The sequence below is a fragment of the Sarcophilus harrisii genome, chromosome 3 (assembly GCF_902635505.1).
Source record: "Sarcophilus harrisii chromosome 3, mSarHar1.11, whole genome shotgun sequence".
NCBI lineage: Eukaryota > Metazoa > Chordata > Mammalia > Dasyuromorphia > Dasyuridae > Sarcophilus > Sarcophilus harrisii.
In genome coordinates, this window is record NC_045428.1 from 408,214,846 (window position 1) to 408,236,231 (window position 21,386).

A 21,386-nucleotide genomic window follows, 5' to 3' on the forward strand; every position below is an offset into this window, starting at 1 on the left:
ATATTTATTAATGCCTTCTGTTTTATGTCTATAAAGAACAATGTTTTAACTCATTTTTTTATATTCAAATGATGTAAAAATTGATTTTCATTTTGTGTTACTTAATGGAAAATTTGTAAAATTTAATATTTCATTAAGTGAAAAGTATGATCTGATCTAGTCTAACTATCTATGTTTTCATGGAAAACAAACTAGTAGTTAAATAGAAAGTTTACAATAGAAATAGAAAGTTTTTTATTTTAAGAATTGGCCTGATATTTAATTGGAAAGGCTAATTGCGTAACTCCAAATTGACAATCTAAATATTTTAATAGAGTTCTTAGCCTCTTTCTAATTTTTGTTTATATTTAATTCTGTGGTCAGGTTAATATTTTGTTAAGAAAAATGTTAAGAATAGAGACAAGTTAAATTTTATTTCTTGAATTTCTAGATTTGTAGCTTGAAAATTGTAAGGAGCTTTAAAAGTCATTTAGTACCACTCCTTTATTTTATAGATGAGAAAACTTAGGTTAATCATTTCTTCCACCAAAGTCCCACTCTGCTACCTCAATAGGGCATCAGAGTGACTTGTAGGCTATGATACCCAAATGCGCGCACTGACAGTTCTCATCTAAATGTAAAGACTTATTGTGTGGCTGCATTGACAAGTCCATTTACAACTATGTCTGTTTCCTGTGGATCAGTCTACCTAAATTCATAAAAGGCTCATTTCAATGTTAGATGCAGAATGATACATCATTCAGCCCTAGTACCTCCTGAAAGCTATGTACTAAATTACAGAAGGCATCAGTGGAAAGAGAATGAGAGTGTATGTGTGTGTATATTTGTATTCCCTCTGTTTTCATTTTTTTTAGAATAAATGATTCACATCAACTGTTTAATTATCAGCTAACATTTAACTTTATATTATACATGAATGATCATATCAGTAATATCAGTTAATGTAATGCTTCATTCTTTCTCACCTCATTTATCTTTTTATTTTAATCCTTGGCAGTTTGGCTACTTATTCAAGTCAAAATTATCTTTACCTAAAATGCATGTCACTGATCTACTTTTCCTTGTCTGTTTAGGTAGTCAAACATTTTTTCTTTTTTTACATGTTGTAGAAAAGTAGACAAATGCTGAAATTATAATGGTAAATCACCAAATCAGTATAAACACAGCAATGAATCAATTTTAACAGTAATGCAATATTTTTAAAGTTTCTTAATGCCAGGTACAGTAAACTGGTATTTGTTGGATCCCACAGTAATCTATGGTTTCTTTGATTCATATCTGGCAAGTTTTCAAACTCTAATTCTATGGCATGAAAAAATATTTTTATGAGTTTGTTGAAGGACCTTTTTTCTGTATCATGATTTCCAAAAGATTTCCTTTTTATCAAAATATCTATTAATTTCAAAAAAAGAGAAATCTGACTATATAATTCCTTTTACAGGGACTGGTTTTGAGGGCATGGCTTGATATAACTAATGGAAAAGAAGCTTATGCTAAAAAAGCACTGAGAAACTTTGAGGAAGGCATACAAGATGGAAATGACATTTTTGCTATGCTGGGTAAGGTGAGTTCATAAAAATTGAGTTAAGTACATGTAGCTTTTATACCTTAGTTTTGAATGTATTTGGTTCATCATGGTCAACAAGCATTTAGTAAGTACCTACAATATGCCACCTACTATGTCAACTGCTGAGATACTTATATATACATTTGGATTTATACTTAACACTTGCTTCTACAAAATTATGGCATTAGATAATACAGGGCTTAAAAGGCTAGTTAATTCCAAAGGAACAGCTCTTTTGTATTTGCTTAACTGTTTACAGTGGGTCCTCTAGTAGAATATAAACTTTTTGAGAACAAGACAGGTTTTAATCTTTTTTGTTTGTTTTTTGTTTTTATGTCTTCAGAGCTTTGTATAGTGCCTTTTAACAAAGAAGTTTATTTAAATGTGTGTTACAAAATTATCAGTGTTATATAATAGGGTTTGCTTAAATTTTTGTCAATGTTAGTATTGCAATGCAATGTTCATTCAAGTAATGTTATGTAACATATGCCTGAAAATAAAAATCCAGGTATTTCTGTGTATATACGCTTTAATGTATATGTGGTACAATATAAAGGGGATGCTCTTGTGTGTGTGTCTTATGTGTATGCTAGTAATGAAAACTTAACTGAGAATTTTAATAATTCATTTGGGCCCAATTAACACAATCTTTTGGGGTTAATGCAAATTCCTCTACATAGATTCACTCAAGACAATAGGAGGCATTAATTCCAGACTAAAATTCAATTGATAATCCAGGGTTGATGTTTGATAATACATGAGCATCAGTAGGATATGGGGGCAAGGGAATTGAGAGTAAAAGACAGAGTTGAGAAAGGAAAGAGGAAATTGTTTCTATAATATCCAGGGCACTATGTTAAGCTCTGGAAATGAAGAAAAAAATAATAATTCCAGCTTTCTGGGAGTTTACAGTCTTCTTGGGAGATATGTATACAGACAAACAGATAAAATAATTTTAGGAGGAAGAAAGTATTAACAATTAAAGGAATGTCAATCAAAGTTTGCTAGAAAGTGACACTTAAGTTGAGCCTCAAAAAAAACTTGACTGGTGAATACAAAAGTATATTTCAGATTTAAGGATCAAGGTTTTAAACTGCCATAATTGTGTAAAATCAGATTTCATTGATAGCTAGTAGACTAGGTTTATTTGTTTTGGGTTTTTTTTCCATGAAATATAGATTGTGGGAATAGAAATAATAAGTGGAAATGTAAGTGTGAACTAGATTATAGGGAGAGATTTTAAGTGCCAGGCCAAGGAGTTCACATTTAAACTCAAAGGCAATAGGAAGATTTTTGAGAAGCAGAGTGACTTAGCCCTGTGCTTTAGGAATATTAATCTGATAACTGAGAAGGAAGAGAGATTAAAATTAGGGATACTAAATAGGTAATACATACCTGAACTATAGTAATGGCCTTCTAAATTGAGAGAAAAAGAATACATTTGTAAAGATAGAATCAATAAGACTTGAAAACTCATTAGATGTGTCAGAGTGAATTCTCCAGGTTAAAAATGCATTTTTCTGTGTCCTAAGTAGAAATAGGGAATTTTGGAGTAGAAGAAGGAATGTTTTTTAAGAGGGAAGATACAAAGTTCTCTTTTGTTCATGTTGAGTTTGAAATGGTGATAGAGAGATTTAATGAGTAATTGTCAATGTGGTACAGATTCAGGAGAGAGATTAGTGAAGTTTGCATAGATTTCCTGATCATCAGTTGCAGAGACAATAATTGAATCCCTAAAAGCTACTGAGCTTACCAAATGGACATCAGTCATTTGTATTTAAAAGTTTTCATTACGTATTTTAGATTTATATTATTTTGCTTTTAAAATTCATGTCACATTTTTCTCCTATAGAAGATAAAAAAATCTATCAAAATTATAATTTATGTACTGATCTCCCAAACTTTTTTAGTTCTAGAAAAGGTGCTTAGAATACATTTTAATTTGCTTTTTGTTTTTATTTTCCTTCTGCAGTAACATTTTGAAAACTCTGTAGTTTCAAGCAAATTCATTAAATAAAATATTTAATTTTTCTAAATTAGCATAATTTTAACTCTTCATTAGAGATAACTAATTTTTTACAATCTTTTTTTCTTCCATTAGGCCCATTACCTTGAAATACGCCAGAATTACTCAGGAGCTCTGGAAACTATAAACCAGATAACATTAAACTTGCCCAGCTTTCTTCCTGCTTTTGTAAAGAAAATGAAGTTGCAATTAGCCTTGCAAGATTGGGATCAGACTGTTGAGACAGCACAAAGGTTAAGTAAAGATAGAATCTTAAATATCATCTTTGATTTTGTTTACCTATAGAGGAATGAGGAAAAATATCTATATGCATGCTTTATTTTCCATGTCTTTGAAACAAAATAACAGCAGCCTCTTGATACTTTTCTCCTAACACTAGTAAATTAACTTCATTTGCGAGTTATATTCTCTCTATTTGGGAAGTCGTATTACCAATTTAAAAATTATGGATTTGGGTCAATATAACCAAAGACCCATATAATCATGCCCTAAGTAAAGGGAAAGCACATTTATTTTAATAACGATTGGAATATTTTCCTACAGGATAATTCAGCAAGATAACCAAAATGTGGAATCCCTGAGAATGCTAGCCCTTTATCATTTATGTAGGGAGGGAAATATACAAGAGGTAAGTGTCTTAAAGTACTTAATATTCCTAGTTAGCAAATGATTAAATAGTGATGCCTTTCATTGTAATCCATGTATTTTAAACTTATGGACTAAATGATTTTGAATAGCCTCCTAATCGGTTTCCTTCTAATTTCTTTCCTTTCTAATTTATATATTCCATGCAACTGCCAAATTAATATTAAGACAAATCTATCAGTGATGAAATCTAATTAGATGCTACATCATTGTCATGATCATCATCATTAATACCAATATCATCCAGCTTAATCTCAGATGTTTCATCCAATAGAAGACATGAAATATTTATTATCAAAAAGACGAAAACACTGGCCAACTTCTTCAAATATAGGATAGTTATTTATATACTCCATACAAACTCTTCACATATCATTAGCATAATCTATAAACAACTACCATAAAACAATATATTGGCTAAGTAACAAAATTAATTTACCAAAAAGTTCTAGTGGTAAAAATTGTTACATATTACTTATTGTTATCATTATTATTGTTGTTATTGCAAAAGTAGCCCCAGAATAATAGATAACATTTATAATTCCTTCATTGATTATTTTTAAATGCTGTGACATTTATATTGCTGTTGTTGATTATTGTAAAATTATTGACTTGTTTTTTCAGTCATGGTTTATTTGTATAAAAATAGATCTGTTTAGTGAAAATGAAAGTTTGTGATATTCACTTGGAAAACTATTCTCTCTTTAAGAATCAGTACAATAATGTCAAGAATAATTTCTAGGAAATGTGCGATTTTTCAAGGAGACAATTTAAGCCCATTATGGTTCTATTTAGCTTTAAATTCATTATCACTTTTCCTAAATAAAATTAATTAGGTCTCTCCAAAGTACAGAAGTTGAACCAAAGCAAATTATTGAATTGTAATAAAAATATCTATATGAATGATATCAAACTATATAGCTCACACTAAAATATTTTAAACATCTCTTTTTATCTCATAGAATCTTTCTCTAATGATATAAAAATATTTGGATTCACTGGGATAAAATCTCAATGTACATGAATAACTAATAGAGATTGAAAATTTTTTGCTTAAATCTAAAATTTATATTAAATCATTAGGTAAAGGTGACATCTACAAAAATATCAAAGAGAAGCCTATGGCTAAAGAAAAGAAAAGAAAAGAAACTAGCTTACTGATACTCTGAAATCTAATCTGAAAGAAAGTCATTTAAAACAATAGTTCCATAATAAAATGGAACTTAATGTACACTTTTTAACTTTTAAATGAACTATGCCAAGTTAACAAAAATCTTTATCACATAAACTAAATATAACTATAGAAAGGCAGTTATAGAAAGATAAACATTTCTTTACCAAAAAGGAGAAAGCAGACTAATTGAACACATTACTAGCCTGGGATGATAACAGGGGATACATTATTGGATTTGTCGAATGTAACATAGTTTCCTTCCGAATGAAGGCTATGAAACGGCTAAAATCCAATAGTGATCTCAAAAGGCCCTCCACAGATAAAATGCACATGAACCCCACTCATAATGTATTGACAAACATCAAATGAAAGATACAGTTATTCAGATTTTATATATTGCTGTGTTTTTTCCTTTAATCATTTTTCAACATTTAAACAAGGTTTTCTCTTTCCATAACTTCCCTCTCTGAACTGGAAAAAAATCTCCATATTGGTCATGTCTAAAAGTGTATGTCTGATTCTGCATGTTTAGTCTGACTATCACCTTTCTGTCACAGTATCCATAGCCTGCTTTATCTTTGATTCTATGGAATCATGGTTGATCCTAAATAGCATTGATCAGGTTGCTTTAGTCTTTCAAAATTATTCATTTTTACAATGTTACTATAATAGTATAAATTGTTTTCATGGTTTGTTCATTTTTCTATCTGTTTATACAAATTTTCCCAGGGTTTTTTTTTTTTTTTTTTTGAGACTATATCTTTATATTCATAATTTATCCAACTATTCCCCAAGTGCCCAAAAGGCAGCACCTTAGTTTCCAACTCTTTATCACTATGAAAATAATAACTATAAACATTTTTACACATTTGTAATAGGTAATAATAAGTAAAATGTATATAGTTCTTGCTGTGTGCTAGGCACTGTAGTAAACACTTTCCAGTTATCTCATTTATTCCTTATAACAATTCTAGGAAATAGCTGCTAATATTCTAATTTTATAGATGAGAAAAGTGATGCAAACAGATAGTAAGTGATTTCCTCAGGGTCACAGAGCTAGTAAGTCTCAGAAACCAGATAGCACACCAGCCACTAAACCTCTCTAGGTACATTTAAGATCTTTTCTTCTTTTTTAATATGTTTTCAGTATAAGCTTAGTACAAAAAAATTTATAGTTTAGCAGCTTTATAGTTGTAGTTCTAAATTACTTTCCTGAATTGTTGAACCAATTCACGGCTTTATCAGCAATAATTATTGTGCATATTTTCTCATAGCCACTCCAGCAGTTGTCATTTTCCTTTTTCATCTACTTTGCAATTCTGATAAATATGAGGTATAATTTCAGGGTTGCTTTAATTTAATTTCTTTTAATTATTGGTGATTTTTAAAATTATTGTATGCTAGAGATAGCTTGGACTTCCCTTCATAACTCCCTTTTCATATTCTTAAGATTATCATTTGAGGAATGGCTCTTATTCTTATAAATCTGAATAAACTCCTTATATATTGGAAAAGAGATCTTTATCAGAGAAACTTGTTGCAGATATTTTTCTTAGTTAACTTTTTCTCTTCCAATTTTATTTAGGTTTGTTTTGTTAAAAGTTTGAATTTTGTATAATCAATATTTTCTATTTTATCTTATGTGATAATGCTCTCGCTTTCATTTTGTCTTTACATTGGATTTATTTGTGCAAAATCTTTTAAAATTGTGTGTAATCAGAATTGTCCATTTTGTCTTCTATTATTCTTGCCATCATTTGTTTAATCATGATCTCTTACACTAAATACAAATATAAAATATGACCTTTCATTATCTACATCATATCCATTTATAGCTCATTTTGGTATATGGTGTGAGGTCTACACTTAATTTCTGCTAGATTATTGTCCAGTTTTCCTGGAAAATTATTTATCAAAAATTTAATCCTTTCCCCAGAAGCTGTGATCTTTGGATTTTTCCAAACACTAGGCTAATAGGTTCATTTGCTTCCGTAAGCTGTGAAGTTAATCTGTTGTACTCATCAACCCCTATATTTTTTAACCAATACCAAAATATTGTGTTGATCACTGCTTTGTTACTAGTTTGACTGCCTGATATCTCAGCCTCTCTTTTTTAAAAATTATTTTCCTTGATAGCCTTGACCTTTTCTTCTTCCAGATGAATTTTGTTATTGTTTTTTTCTAGTTCTATAAAGTAATCATTAGGTAATTTGATTATTGTGACACTAAATATTTAAATTACTTTAGATAATGTCATTTTTGTTATGTTAACTTGGATTATCTGTGGACAATTAATATTCCACCTTTTTCTGTCAACAGTAGTTTGTAGTTGTATTTATGAAAAATTTTAAAATAGCAATATAAGACTAGGTCATTGCCACCATAAATTATAGAAGAATCAGTGCATTTAATTAAAAAGCTTCAATTTAAATAATTTTTAAAAGGCTTTTCTTTTAAATTTTTTATCAAAACAATCTATAAACTTAAGTACTTATAGATATTTTATGAACTAATCTTAGATTAGGCAAGGAAATAGAAAATGTATCATATCACTCCAAGTTTTTAAAAACTTGTCACCTGCCAAATTTCTGGTAAAATATGACCTAGTGGCTAGAATTACATGCCAAAATATCTCTGTTTTTTTATATAATGACAAAAAAAAAGCCTATTTTTTGTCAAATAATGAATTCTTATCCCAAAAGTTGGGCTCTTTGGGTTTGTCAAACACTAGATTGCTATAGTTATTGTCTATTTTACCTATTCCACTGATCAACTAATCTATTTCTTAGCCAATACCAAATGGTTTTGGTTTTGCTGCTTTATAATATAGTTTTAGATCAGGTACAGGTAGGCCAACTTCATTTGATTTTTTTTTTCATTAAATCCCTTGAGATTCTCAACCTTTTGTTCTTCCATATGAATTTTGTTGTTATTTTTTCTAGATCATTAAAATAGTTTCTTGGGAGTCTGATTGGTATAGCACTAAATAAATAAATTAGTTTAGGGAGTATTGTCATCTTTATTACATTCGCTCAGCCTATCCAAGAGTACTTAATATTTTTCCAGTTATTTAAATCTGACAAAAAAAGCCTGTTTTAAGGAAATATCTTCAAAATATTCTGGAGAGCTCAATCAAAAAGTCTTGTAGAACCAGACTGTTTTCACAAATTAAACCATTGTCCACAATTGCCTGGACCTTTCATCAATCCATAAAAACTTAAGAACAATAGATTTAATAAGCGTTAGAATATTAATGTTTTAATCTCCATATGAAATGAAAAGAAATGCTTTATGTTTTAGAGCTCAAAAAGAGACCAAAATCATGGAGGAAACAATATGATAGGCCTGTTATCTTTGTCCTCTCTCCTAGTAAGGGTGCTTTAAGGGAGCTTATAGAAGATGAACTTAGATCCTAAAACTTGTGTTCAACTACAAAAACTAGTTGTTTTGTTCACTTGTACAAAAATCTAAAAATATTGAATATAAAAGAATGAAACCAGGATAACAATTTGTCTCTATTCTGTTTCTTTTTAAACCTCATCAAAAAAGGTGAAAATGACAATCTCTTATATTTAAGAGACATTGATAATATGATTTTAAATGTACCTAATGTACATATAATACATCAAACTATAATGTGGCAATAATTGTATATTTCCTAAATATGTGTAGACTTATAACTTCTTTTTGGTATATATTTTACAATTTTACTATTTACATTTTTTTTCTAGGCTGCCAACAAGCTGGGAGATTTAATTAGAGCATTAGATATAATGGAACCACATAACGCTCAACTTTTTTACAATATGGCATTAACTTTCTGCAGAACTGTAAGAATTTAGATTTCCTTATTTTCTAAATCAAGATACATATATTTTTCTTTTTCTCTAAGATTTAAAAATAGGATGGCAATTACTACATAGCAGTAATTTAACACTTTTAACTTGTAAGAACAACATTATTGACATTTTTTTCCTCTTAAAGATGTCCTTTTTATTCAATTAAAAATATGTATTAAATGCCTACTGTATTCTAGCATTGTGCTGGGAGAAGCTGTGAGGCAAGAAGGAAGAATAAAAGATGAATGAAACATTGTCTTTGCTCTCAAAGAGTTCCACTACAAGGAAGAATGATATTTAAATAAATACCTGAATGCAAAAATGTATGAGTGATTTAAAAGTTTTATGAAAATTCCAGCAGGAAACATTTAAATTTGGTTGGCTAACTCACAAAAGTTTTTATGAAAGAGACAGCATGTGTACTGAACCTCAAAGGACAATTATAATTTAAATTTAAAAAATTTACAGGAGAAAATGATTTTTAAATATCATCATTGAAGTTTTCATGTCTTTACTATAAATTTCATGTTTGGAAGAGTTTGTGTAGCCTAATGAGTAAATCTGTATGCAAAAACTTATTCAGTTTTCCAAAATTTTCTTTTTGCTTAGCAAATTGGGGCATACTCAGTTAATTCAAGTTTAAAATTTTTCTTTATTAATTATAACCTAATTTATTTTTTAAAATGTTGGTAATTTTAAATGATTTTTTAAATATTTGTATAGTTTTAGAAGTATTACTTTACAGTAATATTTAGTGACCTTGGAAGGTGGTACATTTAATCTAACTATATTACCATTGTAAATAATATTGTCTAACTTGATTATGAAGATGGTGTAATAAATTTGAGGCAGTCTCCTTGGAATAAATATTACTTTGAAGGATAGTTCTCAAATAAATTTATAACCTCTAGGATGATCATTAAAAATCTAGTCAAATTACTTCATTGGAACATGTATATTAAGAGAATTTTCCACATGAGTAATTATAGTTAATTTTCCTCACAATATTACTGTTTTATTTTGTTTTAGTGTGGAAGGAATCAATTTATCCTTCAGAAAACTCAAGTACTAGTTGAGAGAGCATTTGGTTTAACTCCTCACGATGCAGAATTTGCTACGGAACTTGGATATCAAATGATATTACAAGGAAAAGTTAAAGAAGCACTTAAATGGTATAAAACTGCAATGACACTTGATGAGACCAGTGTGTCTGCACTAATTGGTATGATAGCACACCTTTCAACTTTTTCTTAATATCAACTCAAAGAATTATGGTCTGCTTAATATTCCATTTAAAATGCTTTAAAAAGAGTAAATGTAATACTTATTATTCATAATATGTAATACATTTATTCATAATTTTAAAAGACTTTAAGTGCCCCCACAGAGTTCTACTTTAATATTTTATTTAGCATAATAGAGGTAAACTAAATTCTCAAAGGCTGTGCTAGTGATAAGGTCTAGATTTAGGGAACCGAAATGAGATTAGAGTTTCTGGTGGTCAGGGAGTTAAATGGTAAAGTCTAGTGGCAGGTTCAAGGTTCAGGAAACCAGATGGAGAGGTTTGGTTCCCCTGCACCCCCTTGGGATTCAGTGCAAGGGTAGGGAGTTTTTGGGGAACTCCCTTCTGGCAGCACAGAGATTCTCTGTAAAAGAATTTATAGACCCAAAAACCTAGATTGATAAAAGAGGTTTATTATAGGAATTTGGAAGTAGGGTTAGAAATCCTGACAGAGAGGCGTGAAGTCTGGTTAGGGAAATAAGTGAGGGTAAAGAGAGGGTGACACTGGAAAAGGAATATTCCAGTGGACAGAGGTTCCTTGGCATAGCAAGCATGGCATAGCTGGCATGTTTGGAGCCTCTGTAAAGAGAAGATTTTAGATTGGCTCTTTTTATAATAGGAGCTTTAGCTACAAGCTGAAAAGGAACTCATGGGTGGAGTTCTACAATCTGGGATTCAGCTTGAGCTGAATTTGAATAGAATTCAATGAGTTTCTTCAATTCTATAGGATTGGAATTCCTTTTATAGCTAACATGGCAGGGTCTCTCACTGAGGCAGATTTGAAGGAGATTTTCTCCTTTAAATATTTTTAGAGTTTCAGGGTCCCTTCTTCACTAGCAAAGTATAAATCCTTGGAAGGTACATCATGCAGAAAATAATTCAGGTATACTTTTAGCAATATACTGTGTTTGTTTTTAGAGGATCGTTGCTAGTAGACTGTCCATTTGATGATGAATCCTTTGGCCATGACAACTTGTGAAAAAAAGAAAAATGTAAAATAGACCTTAGTCTTGTGCCACCTATATTTTGTAGTGATGACAGCCATGTAATGAAAATGAAGACAGAAGATGCTAAAAGATCATAAAATTTTTAATATTCTAAAATAATAATTTATACTATTGGTACTAAAAAATTAAGATCCTTTCCCAATAAACAATGAGTTCATGTATTCTTACAGAAATTAATCATATGAATCGTGGCATTATCACTATAAATGAAACCAGAAGATAGGAGAATGCCATAGTTAAATGGAAGCATGGCTCAGTTTCTTTGAAGAAGCAGAGAAGAAAAAATTGGCAGAATTGGTTTCATTAGGCAATAAGAAGCAGTAAGAAACATTTAATTGGATATTGTTTAGTTTCTTACTGTAGTTCAAAATTTGCCAAAAGATCAACATGAAAATAATTTAACCTTATGGATCGATATATCTTATTTTGGAGAAAGAGATGGAAAAATTAAATGGAAAACCTAATAAGTAAAATTCAGTAAATCACTGTTGATTTTATACCAAAGTGGGAATAGTTAGAAAAGTGAAAAATATATTGGAAAACTTGAGGGCATAAAGGAATAAAAAACACCAAGATCTTTTTTTGTAGACTACAGAAGCTTCACAGCTGTGCATCATGGACTTACTCTTAGAGAATCTCTCAAATCTCTCAAAAAAGTACTTGAGAATTTTCTCAATCTGAATAAATGGAACAGAGCAAGCATCAACTAACATCATTTGAAAGTCATTGGCATTGATTATATCTTTTCAGGGAAGAAATGACTTATTTTGGATGTGGGTGTCATTCATTCACCAATAATTTAAGTGATACAATGTATAAGACATGCTAAGCATTGGGAATGCAACCACAAAACAGTCTTTTCTTTTGTTCTCAAGGAGTTTATCACAGGGAAGTAGTGTGTACACAGATAATGAGATACACAATAGAGGATTATTCCTTAATCATCTGTCTGTTATAGTCAGACTTGTTTGAGCAAATATAAAAATCATTACAAAAACTTGAAGAATAAAAGTGAGAAAAAAAGATGTGTAATTAAAACAATTCCTATTTGATCTATTTAAACAAATTATTGGTACTGGAAAGTGAAAAATAGATGGAAGATTTATTGACAACAATTAGAGTAGTTTCATAGTTATTTAACTGTTATTGCTTCAATAAGCATTTATTAAGTTTCTGTTGTGTACTTGTGCTTGGCACTGTGGATAAAAGGGAATAAAACCATGAAGCCATTTCTGCTCATGGTGAGTTTACATTCCATTGGGAATAAAGCCATGTACACAGAAAATTAAATGTAAAATTTATGCAAAGTAATTGTTGGAGGAATGGTATTAGAAGTTGGGGGAGAAAGGTTTCACCTTTTTACAGGGAGTCTGTCTTGAAGCCAGAGATTCCTTAAGACAGAGGTGAGGAAAACATACATTCTGAACATTGTGAATGAGCTGTTCAGGGGCACCAAGATGAGAAGTGGAATGTCCTCAATAGCAAGTAAGTTAGTCTGACTTGGAATATTGAGTGAAGGAAGGAGAATACAGGAGTTAAGCATAGAAAAGTAGGCTGGAGTAAGATTGTGAAGGGCTTTCAAATCTAAGCATAACTTTATCCTAAAGACAAAAAGAGCTTCTTATTCTTCTTGAGAAGGAGTTTTGTGATTAAATTTATGATTTAGAAATATCACTTTTGCCCACTTGTAGAAGATGAATTGGAAAGGGAATTGGATACTGAGAAACTAATCAGAAGGCTATTTCAATAAAGGACCAAAGAGAAAGAGTGCTGGACTTGAATGTGATTAACCTAAGATCATATCCCATCTCTGCTGTTAATGAATGACTTGTAAAACACTGGTTTGTTCAAACCATTTTTCCCCACCTTTATTTCCCCATCTGCACAAGGGTATTTAAAATAGATTATTGGCAAAATCCCTTCTATCTCTAACATACTATAACAATTTACTTAGTCTTGGTCTCCAGTTTTCATACCTGTAAAATAGAAATATGAGCTATTAAGCTTTCTTTTCTATTCAAGTGACTGGACACAAAAAAGAACCCAAAATATATCTTAGTGAAGATATAACATATTTATAGCAAGGAGATTTAAACTATACTCATTTCTAAAATCTCAGATTTATTTATTCTAAATTTCTCTGTATGGAAAATCTAGAGGTACAGAAATCCATCATGCCTTTGCAAATCTCTTACTCAAAGCCATTTTTCTCACATAACTTATAGTATTTTCCCCCAAAAGACAGAATTCCACCATAGTAAGAAAGTTCAGATAACCACTCAATTGATTAAATAATAATAATCACTTAATTTTTGGTGGACCCTGAGAATTACTTTCCTAAAACCATCAAATTCCTCTTTAGTTACTCTGTTTAAGTTTTCTCTTCTCCCATCTGTTAAAAATTAGATGACCTCTGGAGATATTTCTTTTAACAAATGGATCAGAAAGTTGATAGCATTGTTTTCTAGAAATATTTTTGACATATAAAGATTGACACCATTAAAATGAGTTGTTAAAATGAATCATATCTCAAATGAATTCAGAAAAGCAAATCTGATAGTCATCTTAAGAGATAGGGATAGGCATTAAATCTATGATTTCTTTTTTTTTTTTTTAATAACTTTTTATTGACAGAACCCATGCCAGGATAATTTTTTACATTATCCCTTACACTCACTTCTGTTCCGATTTTTCCCCTCTCACCCTTCACTCCCTCCCTCAGATGGCAAGCAGTCCTATACATGTTAAATAGGTTACAGTAGATCTTGGTTACAATATATGTGTGTAGAACCGAACAGTTCTCTTGTTGCTCAGGGAGAATTGGATTTAGAAGGTATAAATAACCCGGGAAGAAGAACAAAAATGCAAGCAGTTTACATTCATTTCCTAGTGTTCTTTCTTTGGGTGTAGCTGCTTCTGTCCATCCTTGATCAATTGAAACTGAGTTAGATCTTCTCTTTGTCGAAGAAATCCACTTCCATCGGAATACATCCTCATACAGTATTGTTGTTGAGGTATATAATGATCTCCTGTAAACCTATGATTTCATTAGTATGGGGAATTGACAGATGCAACTTATTTTCATATTCTTAAATTAGATTTAAAAGACTTTATGTTTGGAGAAAATAATATTTTGTTGTGTGCTGAATATAGGATGCAGTGAATGTATAAATAAATATATTTAAAGATAGTGTGGATATTTTCCTCCAAGTATATGGAAATTTACTAATACATATAAAGTCTTTACAATAAGTCGAGGCAATTCATTCACTACTATCAAGATAAGTAGAGAACATATTTCAGTCACAAATTTGGTTAAAGATGGAACTGCTTTTGCTTTTACCAATACTCCATAAGGTTCTCTAAATATTTATGAATAATGTGTAGAAACAGAACTGCATACTTTTTTCTCTGAGTATTTCTAATTAGGTTACTTTTTAAGAGAGAAAAAAATGACCTTAGAATCTGGAAGATTTGTATTCAAGTGCTGATTCTAATATGATAGCTCTGTGACTGTCAGTAAATAATATACCCTCTTAATGTCTCAGGCAGAACTCTTAAGACTAGACAGTGATATGCTCATAAATGTGCAACAACCAGCTGTGAGTAATAGGGTAGGAGTGGGGAGAGAGAGGAATGTACCATAATACACTTTTAAATTTAATCTACATTTTTAATGGGTTTTCCCAATACTTTAAAATCTAGACAATCAACAAAATAATAAATCAAGCCCCGATTTATAGCATTTGATGATTTCTGAAGTATAAATACATTGAAAATTTAAAAAGCTAGAGCCCATAAAAGCATTTACTATATACCCTTAATTATAGATCAGCTGCTAATCTGTATTGATAAAGTTTTCCTCATCAGAAGTTCATCTGCACTGATGAAATCACAAGTCCAGACCAAAGTAGCAGTATTGAGCTAATAGAAAAATGTAATAATTTTGAATAGCTTTCTGTTTTAATTTCTTTAAATGTTTTCCCCCTCTTTTTTCTCTGCTCTGCTTAAGCAACAGAAGAGGATAATTCTGAGAGGCCATTATGTGCAGTAAAAATCATGTAGGGGCATGCTTATGCAAGTTCTCTTACATATACTCTACTCTATCCAAGTCATTTTGGCTGAAAGAAACTTTTATATAACAGTTGATGGGAAAATAGAATTACTGGCATGTATAGCATCTGGCTATGGTCCCTATTTTATCAATTCTTTAAGTTCTAAATTCTGTTCTGTAAAATTTGAATTGTTTATACATTGTGGTGGGGGGGGGAAGTTGGGGATGATGCTTATTTTACTTATTTTTTGCTATTTTACTATTTTTCATCTAATTCTCTAATTCCTTATATTCAAATAGCAAAGAACATTTCAAAATCATGTTTGGAGAAAATAATATTTTATTGTATACAACAAAATATTATTTTCTCCAATTATAAAGTCTTTTTAATCTAATTTATAATTAAATATCTCAAGGTAGATACCATTTTCTTTTGTGTAAGCTACTAAATAATAAGAAACTGACCACACCATTCTCTCTTTTTGGCAAAAGATGACAAAATAGTATTTTTCTTCAGTCTGAAGTCCCTTGAGTTAATTTTGATTTGGAGCTATTACAAAGATGATACTAAGTTTGAATAGTTTTCCTCTTTTATAGGAATTATTCGATGTCAGCTAATAGAAGGGCAAATACAGGATGCAGGTCATCAACTTGAATTCCTTAATGAAATTCAGCAGTCCATTGGGAAAACTGCGGTAAGATTTTATTTCAGCTAGACTTATAGTTAATAATGCAAGGCAAATGCTAATTTGAAAAAATGAGACTTAAAAATCAAGCTTTCTATCTAGTAAAGACAGTATTTTATCAATGCATAATAGTTTTTTTTTTTTAACATCAAGCAAGTTCTTTGTTTATTAGCTATGTGCAAAATTATATATGACTGAAAGGTTTTTAACTTCAAATATGGAAGCTAATGATTATATTAGAGCATAAAAATTACTCATTAATAGCATTTTATATGTCTATTCCAAATCTCAATCAACTACTTATTCTTTTAGGAATTGACCTTTTTGCATGCAGTACTAGCCATGAAGGAACATAAACCACAAGAAGAGGTCATTAATTTGTTAAATGATGTCCTGGATACACATTTCTCTAACTTGCAAGCCTTACCATTTGGTATACAGTACTTTGAAAAGTTAAATCCTGACTTTTTATTAGAAATTGTTACAGAGTATCTGAATTTCTGTCCAACTCAGGTAAGTAATATTGGTTCCTTTTATTTTAGTGATTGATTTAGCTGAAACTCACAAAAAGTATCTAGCCTCCCTGTTAGTTCATAATAAAACTGAGCCCATGTATCTGATTTTCTGTATCAAGAGTATTGTTGCCAGTATTTCTTGAAATAATTCTAGAAATTTATTAGCAAGAAGGCCAGAAAAAGAACTGAGTAAATAAGCATAGAGAAGAAAAAAGTGCTCACTTTTTGAGATTGTTATTTTACTAATAAACCATCTAAATATTCAACTAAAATTAATTGAAAAAATAAGTACTATAATTTATGACAAAACTACCTAAATTAATTTACATATCCATTGTCCTGCTAATCATACTACCATAGGATTATTTTAGATGACTAAACAAAGCACTAACAACATGAAAGTGAAAAAACAAAAGGTATCTCAAAGGAAATCATGAGGAGGGATAAAATAGGAAGGAAGGGATCTAGCAGTACTGTATCATATGAGGCTACACAACAGTGATGATTTTTTTTAATGGATATATATTTTAAAAAACAGAAGTTGATCAGTGAAACAGAAACATAAGATACAATATCATAATTCAAATCAACCCCCAAACACCAATTATTGGGGAAAACACTGCACTATTTATCAAAAACTTCTGGGAAAATGGTACTTAAATATATTAACCAATATATTTCAGAGGTAAGACTTAAACCAAAGTCTTCTTGCAGAGAATAAGAATTTGTACATTCGGTTGGAGAAAAGCATTATAAACTTATGGTAAGAGTTAATCATCTAATTTGTTTTTATTGTTAGCCTGCAAGTCCTGGGCAACCACCTTCTCTGCTTCTCAGACACTGTACCTCAGTCTTAGAGACTATTGTAAGAACTGTACCAGGTCTTCTGCAAGCTGTTTTCCTAATTGCAAAAGTGAAATATTTATCAGGTAGCTGTGTGTATGTGTGAATGTGTATGTGTGTGTGTGTATTTTTTAAAATTAAATTTCCTTAAGTAACATTTTTGCCCATTATATTGACAAAGTGAATTTTCAATGGAGTTAAATAAATTATATGGTTGTCCTTCATGTATATATATTTGATTAAAATTAAAATAAAGTATATAATCATATCTTTAGATTTGATTAACTAGTATTAAACATTGACCATAAAATAGACTCTGGAAAAAACACAATTAAATCAGGCTAGAGACTGTATGAGAACATCAAGTCTAGATTGGTACTTTCAGATGCAGGCAGTTGTGACTACAAGTATTGTTTTGTAGATAATTGGAATACATTAAGTAGTTGCCTTCTTTGACCAACTTTTTTTAACTTCTAAAAATAGCAGAGTTATCACAGAAGCTATGTAGGTATAAATATAAGCACAGGTAGCATTTAATACTTCCTTTTTTAGCCTCAAACAAGTTTGTATGCTAAATAAAATAGTCCTGAAGAGCTTTTAGGGAAGAAATTAGTTTTAAGGAGCTAGCCATCTAATCCAGTAATTTTTATTATGTGGAATAGGAAAAACACACTGGACTGTGAATCAGGAAACTTGATTTCAAAGCCTAGCTCTACCACTAGTAAGTAGCTCTGTGGTATACTGGGAGTCACATAACTTCTTTGGGTATTCATTTTCTCTTCTATATAAGCAAGAGTGCAATGCAAATGGAAAATCTCTGTCTTCACAATAATTATTAATTAAAGGATATACTCATATGACCAGACTTAGAAAAATTCATTTTGAAATCCCTAGACTAGATACTAAGATCCATCCCTCAGGATTCACTCTCTAATTTCTTATTCATCAATTGCAGTCATTGATGTTATTTTCATTGAGCTACTTTTGTATGATAAAACTGAGGACTCCTTTATTGTGGTTAATGCATTCAGTATTTTTTCTTTATCTTAAAAATTAATATATATTTACCACAATCTAGTGATATCTCAGTTAATGAATTTTGTAGGAATCAAGCTCATTTAATTAAAGATTCCCTGGTACCCTATCTTCCCTCCAGAAAACAAAAACCTTAACATGTGTTCCAGCTAAAGGAACATTGAATACAACTGTGCAGAGCAAAAATATTTTCATAAGCTATTATCATTTGTGAATTTTACTAAGTCAATGGTAGATAAAAGTCTTCAATATCCCTTGACTCCTAGAATTATCACCAACCTGTTACCTTTTGGCCAAGCTCTAACCTTATCAGAACTGAAAAGAGCTCATGATAGTTATTTATACTTATCTTTTGACCAACATGAATTAAAGATATAGTTTTATAGTTTAGAACAAATCTGACCAACCTGTAGCTTTGTCTTTGTGATAAAAGAACCAATCATTCAGAGATATGTTTTGAATTAACAGTTGTCTCCTATAGAAATATCCCTAAATTCTTAAATGTTTCAATTATAGTTTTTTGTAATGTTTTGTTTGCATTATTAGGTGATATTGAAGCATCCTATAGTAACCTACAGCACTGCCTAGAGCACAATCCTTCCTATGCAGATGCTCATCTTCTTATGGCTCAAGTTTATTTATCTCAAGATAATTTTAAATTGTGCTCCCAATCTCTTGAACTTTGTCTGAGTTATAATTTTGAGGTGAGTTCTCCAGACTTAAATGGGTTAAGATTATTACACTCCATGGAACTTAAAGTAAATTTTAAGAATTATTTAATTTTAAAGCAATTTTTTCACTTATAATTTAAATTTACCTTATACATTATATTTTAGAGTGAAATAATTTTTAAATTAATTAAACCATTAAAAAAAATGTTGGTAAATCCTGTCACTGATTTTGTATAATGACTGAGAAATTTTGAACTGTGGTATAATGTGTTTTGTAGAATGATGTCATAATTAAGTTCTATCTTGTCATTTTGAGTTTTTTGTTTATTTTTTTGTTTTGAAACTATTTATTTTTAACACATTTTCTTGTCATCATTTCATGGCATAAGTAAACATGTAGATATATGGAGCTCATATATAGATATATATTTTGTTATATAGATATATAATAAAGATACATATTATATATCTATATATAGAGATATATATTTTGTCCTACTTATTTATATATAATTATCCTCTAGCATTGTGTCCCCTGGCATTGAAGAGTGAGTTCAGTCTTAAACTTATTTCAAAGGAAAAGGCTAGTCATCATGTAACAATGTAGGGAATTACACAATCTTCTTGTAATAATCATTTATAGAATTTTATAGATTCTTATAGAACTTAATCATCAGCCATTTTGGTAAAACAAAGTTACAAAGAGGGAGTGCAACATATGCTGTTTTATAGAAATAACGAAAAGGTCTCATATCCTTCCTCTTCTAAACAGTGAACCTTATTTTTCATTATTTTGTGTCTTCTTTACTAGCCTTATGTCACAGTATTGCCCAAGTTACTACTCTATATGCTTACTTTCTTAGGAGTCTTTGCAGTCTCCAGTGTAGAAGCCAGTCTCTTGTAACTTTATACATAGGGGTAGTATTAAAAGGTTCATTTGAATAAAGTATGCTGTAAATTTTTGGAAAGAAAAAAGGACATAATTTTACATTACATTCCTAAACTCTGCCCCCTCCTCAAAAAAAAAAAAAAAGTCAGTGTCCAGAAACTCAAATAATATTTGATTGCTGTGAATGTTCTGTAATTTTATTCATGTGGATTTTCCACAAATGATAATACTTTTTATCCTGTTCTACATTTGTTATACAATAAATCTTTCATAGAGAATTTCCATCAACACAATTTCCTAGAACCCTCTTTTTAAAAAAAATAAGGTTTATAAGTCAAATATGCCATTGAAATTATTCATTTCTTTGTTTTCTCTTTTACTCTGATTCACCCAACACTGCCTTTTCTGACTATACATATCCTTGATATCTTTTTTATTTATTTATTTATTTAAGATAATTGGGGTTAAAGTTACATGCCCAGAGTCACACAGCTAGGAAGTGTTAAGTGTTAAGTGTCTGAGGCAAGTCCTCCTGACTTCAGGGCTGGCGCTCTATTGACAGTGCCACCTAAGTGCCCCATATCTTTGATATCTTTTGCTCTAATTCTAAAAATGTCATCACCTTTCACATGTTCCACTCTTGATTGCCATGAATATTTCTGTTGCCCTTTGAGTTTTTAATAATTTTATTCTTCTAAGACTATCTTTTCAAGATTCTTACTAAAACAAAATAGGTCTTTGAAAATGGGTATGTTGGTAAATTTGAAAGGCCTGCACATTTTCCAAAATACAATGCATTTCTTTTTTTTTTTTTTAATAACTTTTTAATTGACAGAACTTATACCTGGGTAATTTTTTACATTATCCCTTGCATTCACTACTGTTCCGATTTTTCCTCTCCCTCCCTCCACCCCCTCCCCTAGATGGCAAGCAGTCTTATACATGTTAAATATGGCACAGTATATACTAGATGCAATATATGTGTGCAGAACTGAACAGTTCTCTTGTAATGCATCCTGATTTCAATTTTAGATCCCTCTCATTCTCTCTCTGAAGCATTATTCAAGATATGTATGTTAGGGCAAATTCACTGAGCTGCTACATTTCTGGTAATGTGCATCTTTAATTCTTTTTTTTTTTTTTTTTTTTTTTT

At 30.4% G+C, this 21,386-nt stretch overlaps 1 protein-coding gene across 1 annotated transcript in view; it reads left to right on the forward strand.

Moving 5' to 3' along the window:
* Nucleotides 1-21,386, forward strand: part of TTC21B (tetratricopeptide repeat domain 21B) — a 100,018-nt gene that overhangs the window by 12,347 nt on the left and 66,285 nt on the right. Inside the window, exons 5-13 of the mRNA XM_012544768.1 lie at nucleotides 1,442-1,564; nucleotides 3,669-3,826; nucleotides 4,137-4,221; nucleotides 9,144-9,242; nucleotides 10,281-10,473; nucleotides 16,192-16,289; nucleotides 16,593-16,793; nucleotides 17,595-17,724; nucleotides 19,220-19,377. Of these exons, the coding sequence (XP_012400222.1) occupies nucleotides 1,442-1,564; nucleotides 3,669-3,826; nucleotides 4,137-4,221; nucleotides 9,144-9,242; nucleotides 10,281-10,473; nucleotides 16,192-16,289; nucleotides 16,593-16,793; nucleotides 17,595-17,724; nucleotides 19,220-19,377 (1,245 nt within the window). The remainder of the gene's footprint in view (nucleotides 1-1,441; nucleotides 1,565-3,668; nucleotides 3,827-4,136; nucleotides 4,222-9,143; nucleotides 9,243-10,280; nucleotides 10,474-16,191; nucleotides 16,290-16,592; nucleotides 16,794-17,594; nucleotides 17,725-19,219; nucleotides 19,378-21,386) is intronic.